Here is a 6,354-nt window from a genome sequence, read left to right on the forward strand (position 1 = left end):
ATCTAAACCATAAGTGCTTAATAATTTAAGTAGAAACGTATGACAAATGCATCAATATGTTGCAATATATGACATTTTAAAAAATGTATTTTTTTAAGTCATTGGCGCTTTTTTTTTTCTTCTTTTTTTCCCGGTGCTTTTATTTTTTTTTTCCTTTTTTCTTCCTCCTCCTTTTTCTTCTTCTTCTTCTCCTTCTCTTCACCCCCGCTGCCCTCCCCGCCCCTCCCCGGAAAGTGAAAATGCGTGCATCGAAAAGAAAGGAAAGAAAGCGTCGGGCGGCCGCTGCCCTCCGCGGGGGGTCCCCGGGGTGGGGTGAGGGGGGTCCCCGCTAGTTGTGCGAGGTCATGTGGCGGGAGAGGTGGTGGCGCTCGCGGAAGGACTCGTTGCAGATGGGGCACTTGAGCTTCTCCTCGCGGCGCCGCTTGACGAGGGGCTCCAGCGCGTACTCCTTCTTGTGATGGGAACGCATGTGGTACACCAGGTCCGAGGTCATGCGGAAGGATGCGTTGCATTTGGCGCACCAGTTCTGGGCCGGCAGGCACAAAGAGGTGAACGACGGCGGCAGCAGCGTCAGCGCCGACGGCAGCTGCAGCTGCAGCGGCCCCGCCGCCGCCGCCGCCACCGCCGCCGCCGCCGAGCTCTTGGGCCAGAAGGCGGTGGTGTAGAGGAAGGGGCTCTGCTTGGGCAGCCCCCCGCCGCCGCCGCCGCCGCCGCCGCCGCCCCCCCCGCCGCCGCCCGCCGCTTCCCCGCCGCCCGGCAGCTTGACGGCCAGCGCCTCGGCGGCATAGAGGCGGGCGGGGGCGCCGGTGCCGTCGGGGCAGGGCTCGCCCAGCCCACCCAGCTTCTGGCCCAACACTAGCGGCGGGACGTGGGGGAAGGAGCGGGCGGGCTGGGAGAAGGCGCTCTTGCGCTCCTCCGCCCCGCCGCCGGGGCCACCCCCCAGCTGCGGCACGGTGGTGAAGGCGCTGCCCCGAGCCGGGCTGCCCCCCTCCAGGCGGGCGGCCAGCGGGCCCCCGGGGCCGCCGCGGGGGCACAGCCCCGGCTCGCTGCCGGCAGCCCCCGGGGCGGCGGGGGAGGCGCGCTCCTGGCCCTCCTCGGGGCCGCCACCGCCGCCGTCGGGCTCGGGGCCGCGGGCCGTCTTCTTCACCTCCACGAAGGCGCTGCGCTTGGCCTCCCCCGTCTCCGGGCTGGGCGGCGCAAAGAGGCGGCCGCCCTCCTCCAAGCCGCAGTAGGAGCCGGTCGCCCGGTACTGCTGCTGCGGGGCGCACACCGGCTCCTCCTTGGGCGCCGAGGGCAGCCCCGGCCGCTCCGTCGGGAAGCGGCCCCGCGCCGCCGCCCCGGCGCCCCGCTCCTCCTCTTCGGGGTACCGCCGCTTGGCTTTCCCGGCCGCCGCCTCGGGGCCGCCTTCGGGGGCCGCCGTCCGCCCCGGCGACCCGCCGTGGCCGCTGCGGGAGTTTTCCAGCTCCCGCGCTAGGTTGTGGAAGTCCGTGGAGGGCTTGGTGCTGGCGGCGGGGCTGCCGCCGTCGGCCCCGGGGAAGGGGTGGTGGAGCGGCCCGCCGGCCTTGCAGTACTTGCCGGCCTCCTGCTCCTTGCCGGCGCCGTCTTTGCCGACCGGGGCCTCGGCGGCGGGACCGGTGTCGGGGCCGTGCAGCCTCTTGGGGCAGCGGAACCGGAGGTGCGCGGCGAAGGGCAGCTCGAACTGGAAGCGCTGGCTGCACTCGGGGCAGGCGAAGGGCGGCGACCCTGCGGCCGGGCACACGCACAGGCGGGACGGGACACACAGAGACGGAGGCACCGTCAGCCGCGGCCGGCGACGGGGCGTCCCCCGGGGAGCAAGGGAAGGGGGGCGGGGGTTCCCGACGCCGGCCGCCTCCCCACAGCCACCCCGGGTGCGGATCCTCGCCCAGCCTCCCCCCTCCACGGCGGCCCCCGGTCACCCGCGGCCGCAGGAAGGTGGTCGCGGCGCGGCCGCGCGGGACACCCACCATTGCTGCGGGCGGGGGCCCGGGCGGGGCTGAGCAGCAGCAGCTCCGTCAGCTCCTTGCCGTACCACACCAGCAGCTCCTCGTCCTTGGCGATGCGGCGCAGCGAGCGGTAGAAGAGCTGCCCGCTCTTGATGTAGGCCTCCAGGTTCTGCTCCTCCCGCTCCCGCGCTGACTGCACCAGCCGCAGCCACATCAGCCCCTCCGACGAGCCGTTGGCTGCCGACGTGTCCACCTGCAAACCCCGCGTTAATAACCGCGCACGGACGGACAGACGGACGGACCGACCGACCGACCGACCGACGGGGTGGGGCCGGGCAGCCCCGGCAGCGGCGGCAGGAGAGCGGCTCTGACATCGCCAGCGGTGGGGTAAAGCATCCCGGCGGCGGAGGGTCCCGCCCGGGGCCGCGGCCAGTCCGACGGGGCTGCGCTCCGCGGCGAGGATGCGCTCGGGCAGCGGCCATCGGGGCGACCGGCGGCGGCGGGCAAGTTCCCCGGCCGCGGGGCGAGCGGCTCTTACCCGGAATATGTAGGGGACGGTGCGCTTGTCGGTGGACTTGAGGGCGATGAAGGCAATGCTGTCGTACAGGGATGTGTGGCTCAGGACGCAGGGGCCGAAAATGGCATTTTCTGGAATGTCGCAGGTGGTGTAAACGCTGGTGAAAATGTCAGTCAAGCACTGCTGGACCGTCTTGGCGTCCCCGTCCCATATTCCCCTCTGGACGCCGGCGTCCTCCATGCCTGCGGGCCGAGAGAGGGGCAGAGCGGAGACGTTACAGCGCGGTGGGGCCCTGCCGCAGGGCTGCGAGGAGGTGCGGCTGCGACCCGCCGGGGAAAACAAAACAAAATATAAAAAATAGTATAATTAACAAAATAATAATAATAAAAAAAAGCGGCAGGCGAGCACTTTCACCGATCTGGAAGAAAAAATAATAAAGGCGGCGAGGAGCTCCGCGAGCGGAGGCGAGGTGCGGGGAAGCTGCCGCGATGGTTTATTTATCAGCGAGCGCGACGGGCGCCGGCGACGGGCAGCGACGGGCAGGCGCTGGGGGGAGAACCCCGGGCCGAATCCTGCCACGGGCAGCAGCCGGGCAAAAAGGGGCCAGCAGCGTGCGGGCCCCCCTTCCCGGCCGGTGTCCCGTCCCCCCCGTCCCCCCCCCCGCCCCTGCAAGAGAGGAGCGGGGCCGTCTCCGGGCAGTGACAGAGGAGCAGAGCGAATGGGTTTCAAGTGGCTTGTCATTGTCGCTGATTGCATGTCAGCTCACCTCTCGCTCCGCTCGACAAGAGGGAACGTATGTCTGCTCATTACCATAATCCAGCACTTTCCCTCCGAGACTTTAATTAAAAGCAGCAAGCAGAGGTAATTATTTTTACCTCGACACGCTTATTTATGGAGGAGGGTGAGCCTCGGCTCCCGTGCCCTGCGAGGGGACGGATGCAGGCGGAGGCGAGGCGGGCGGGCGCAGGCAGCGGGCAGCGGGACGGCGGCCCCCGGCTGCCGGTGCCTCCCGCCGCGCCCCCGCTGCCGAGGCCGGGAAGGAGCTCCGCGCCGGTCTGCGGCTGCCCGCGCCCCTGCCGACCCGGTTACCGTGAGGCTGCCTTCCCCCCACCCCATCTGGCATCGAAATCATTCATTTTGGGTTAGCTCGGGAATAAATCTGTTTCTCTGCGTACGCCTATTTACACCCGAAGCCGCTCGCACCGGGCACGGCCCCGCCGAGCCGCCTTTCCCTGCCGCTTTCGGGAGACAGGCGGGTCGCCGGCGGCCCCCAGCAACTTCGCCCTCCGGAGCGGCGGCGTGGGCGGCGTGGGGTCCCGGGCTCCCTCCCGAGAACGCGGGCCGCGGAGAGGGCGCTTTCGCTGCCTCCCCGCCGCCCTCCTCGTTACGGTGCTGCCCGGCGCATCCCTTCCCCGAAGGGATTATTTCGCCAAACGAAACAAACGGCAGCGAGCGGCCCCCGCCAAACTTTCCACCCGCCCTCGCCGGACCCCGCACGGCTCCCCACGGCCCCGCACCTTCCCGTCTGCTCGGGTCCCCCACCCCTGGACCCCGGCGCTGCCTCCCCCCCGGCCGCCCTTTGTCCGGGCCGGGCGGCGCCGGGGCCGCTCCCGGAGCCTCCGCCGCCGGGCACCGCATCCCGGGCAGGGCCGCCGCGCCCCGACCCCCCGCACGGCCATCTCCCGGCATTGTTCCCTCCTCCGGGGCTACCCCGCCGGCGCAGCGCGGCGCGGCGCGGCTCCACTCGGCTCGGCTCGGCTCGGCTCGGCTTGGCTCCCCCCGGCCGGCCGCTGGGCCCGGCGGCAGAGGCTCGGGGGGGGGGATGGCGGGGCCCCTCCGCGGGTACTCACCAGGGAGTGTGGGAATAGAATCCTCGCCCCGACAAGTGGCACAAAGACGGGCTCCTGCCTCCGCTGCCCCCGGCGCTATTGTATCAGTGCCGCTCCATGGCCGGGGAGGCGGCGGGCCGGGGGCCGGGGCGCGGGCGGCGGCGGGGAGCGGGCAAGCGAGGCGGTGAGGCGGCCGGGGAGGCGAGTGGTGCAGATGGACCCGATGCAGTGAGTGACTGGCACACAGACACACACTTTTTGTTTGCTGCACATAATCTGCCCAATGACGCGTGACAGCCCACGTCCCCTCCCTTTAACCCCTTCGGGGGCTGCCCGCTCGCTGCCTGCCCACCCGCCCGCCCCTCACCTGGCCCCGCAGCCACAGGGTACCTGCGGGGGGGGGGGGGGGGGCGCGGACACGGGGCGCATCCCCACCCCCACCCCCCGCGCACCGGCCCTTTCCCGCGGCAGACTGCGGGTCGGGGGGCCGCCGCCCCGGGCCGGCCTGGCAGGGTGTGCGGGAGGGGGAGGCGGGGGGCCCGACGGCCGCTCCGCCCGGCACCGGCATCCCGGCGGCCGCCTTCCCGCTCTGCCCTCTCACCTGCCGGGCAGGGGGGAACCCTCAGACCCGCGAATAACATGCCTCCTCGGCAGGGCAAAGGCAGGCAGGGGTGCCCGTGCGGAGGGGGGGGATTGAACGCCCGTCTCGCTCCGCAGACCCGGCCCTTTCGGGATGCTGGCGGCCGAGGCGGAGAAGGCGCTCGGCGGAGGCCCGACGTGCGAACGGACAGTCTCGGGGGTCCCCTTCCCGGCCGGGATCCTGGCGCGATGCGGAGCGGAGAGCGCTGCCGACGGGGCGGCCCCGGCCGGGCGCCCGCCGCCCGCCGCAGCCCTCGCCGTTGCCGGGGCGCGGGGCAGCGCGAGGGCTCGCACCCCCGCACGCGCAGGGCTCATGTATTGACGGACACGCGCGCACATTTGGTGAGCAAAAGCATCCGCAGATGCTCTGTGCCGAAATAAGGTTTTTACCGCATGGGAAAGTGTTTACCGGTTCCTCCCTCATCGCCGTCATTTCAGACACAAAACAGATTAAAAAAAATAAAATAAAAATAGAATTTAAAGCCTCCTAAACTAAACAAAAGAAGAGACAAAGCGTTTTCCAGAGGCGAACGCAGCGTTGTTTGCAATCAGAGAGTGGGCTGATGTTTGGCTTTCAAATTCACTTATCCTCTACGTAATTACGATTTTCCTTGCATTAGGATTAAAGGCTGCATATAATATGCTTTCAACATTTATCTTATTAATTCGACAAAAGACAGCGGAGATTGTCATAACATTAAAAATATGTGAGGCTGTAAAAATTTGGATCTCAATTCCTGCCTCAAAGGGGTTCACCCCCTCCCCTTTTCCCTTTTCCTGTTTTTTTTTTTCTTTCTCCTCTTTTTTTTTTTTCTTTTTAAGTGCTGCAGTTCTCGCTGTGTGATATAAATTGTCCGAATGACTGGCATTAGTAGAGGGGAAAGAAAACCTACGCGTTATTTTTATTCGCGAGAAATTTAAGGGACACCACGGTACATAAACTATCTCGAAATTGCTTCGACATTATCTCAGCTACCGAAATTCCCCGATACTAAAAAGGACCGTAGCAGCATTTATGGGCATTTATTCAGCCTCCGATGCTACGGTAAAAGTGAATCCCAGGCAACAGCGTCGCCCCAGCCCCGCGGAACAGCACTTTGTGTACGCGGGCTCTTTCCGTGTAAGTTGATGCTTCCAGGCGCCGCGGCCGGGGCGCGCCCGCCGCAGACCCCAGCTGCCCCCGCTCCCTGCGAGAGGCCGGTGCCGGTGCCTGGGCAGCCCGCCGTGCCAGCGGCCGGCAATCACGGGCCGCGGGGCTGGGAGGCGGCCGCTGCCCCGGGCTCACCGAAAAGCCGCACCGGGATTTTTTTTTTATATTTTTTTTTTGAGATGTGGGGGCGGACGGTGAAGGTGCGCCCGGCCCCGATCCAGCTGCCGCCCCGCTGCGGGCCGAGGCCCCGGGCGG

General features: G+C 67.7%; 1 protein-coding gene across 2 annotated transcripts; it reads right to left on the minus strand.

The window, feature by feature from the left end:
- Positions 1–208: 208 nt before the first annotated feature.
- PRDM8 (PR/SET domain 8) lies at positions 209–4,591 on the minus strand. 2 transcript variants are annotated; one of them, XM_037391854.1, is made up of 4 exons: positions 4,332–4,591; positions 2,503–2,800; positions 1,986–2,217; positions 209–1,743 (listed from the first exon to the last, which is right to left on the minus strand). In XM_037391854.1, the coding sequence occupies exons 2-4, from the start codon at positions 2,719–2,721 to the stop codon at positions 329–331; spliced, it is 1,866 nt and encodes a 621-aa protein (XP_037247751.1). In that variant the 5' UTR covers positions 2,722–2,800; positions 4,332–4,591; the 3' UTR covers positions 209–328. The 2 variants fall into 2 exon arrangements, with proteins under 2 accessions (XP_037247751.1, XP_037247742.1); XM_037391845.1 differs by having other exon boundaries at positions 2,503–2,723; positions 4,332–4,590.
- Between the last annotated feature and the right edge of the window lie 1,763 nt (positions 4,592–6,354).

The sequence above is a fragment of the Falco rusticolus genome, chromosome 1, assembly GCF_015220075.1.
Source record: "Falco rusticolus isolate bFalRus1 chromosome 1, bFalRus1.pri, whole genome shotgun sequence".
Lineage (NCBI taxonomy): Eukaryota > Metazoa > Chordata > Aves > Falconiformes > Falconidae > Falco > Falco rusticolus.

What these genes read in the sequence shown, in the direction of transcription:
- PRDM8 (XM_037391854.1), bottom strand. Translation starts at nt 2,721, where the DNA reads ATGGAGGACGCCGGCGTCCAGAGGGGAATATGGGACGGGGACGCCAAG. An exon ending in CCGTCCCCTACATATTCCGG is followed by an intron (nt 2,218 to 2,502) that starts GTAAGAGCCGCT and finishes CGGGGTTTGCAG; the next exon opens with GTGGACACGTCGGCAGCCAA. An exon ending in GGCCCCCGCCCGCAGCAATG is followed by an intron (nt 1,744 to 1,985) that starts GTGGGTGTCCCG and finishes GCCCGGCCGCAG; the next exon opens with GGTCGCCGCCCTTCGCCTGC.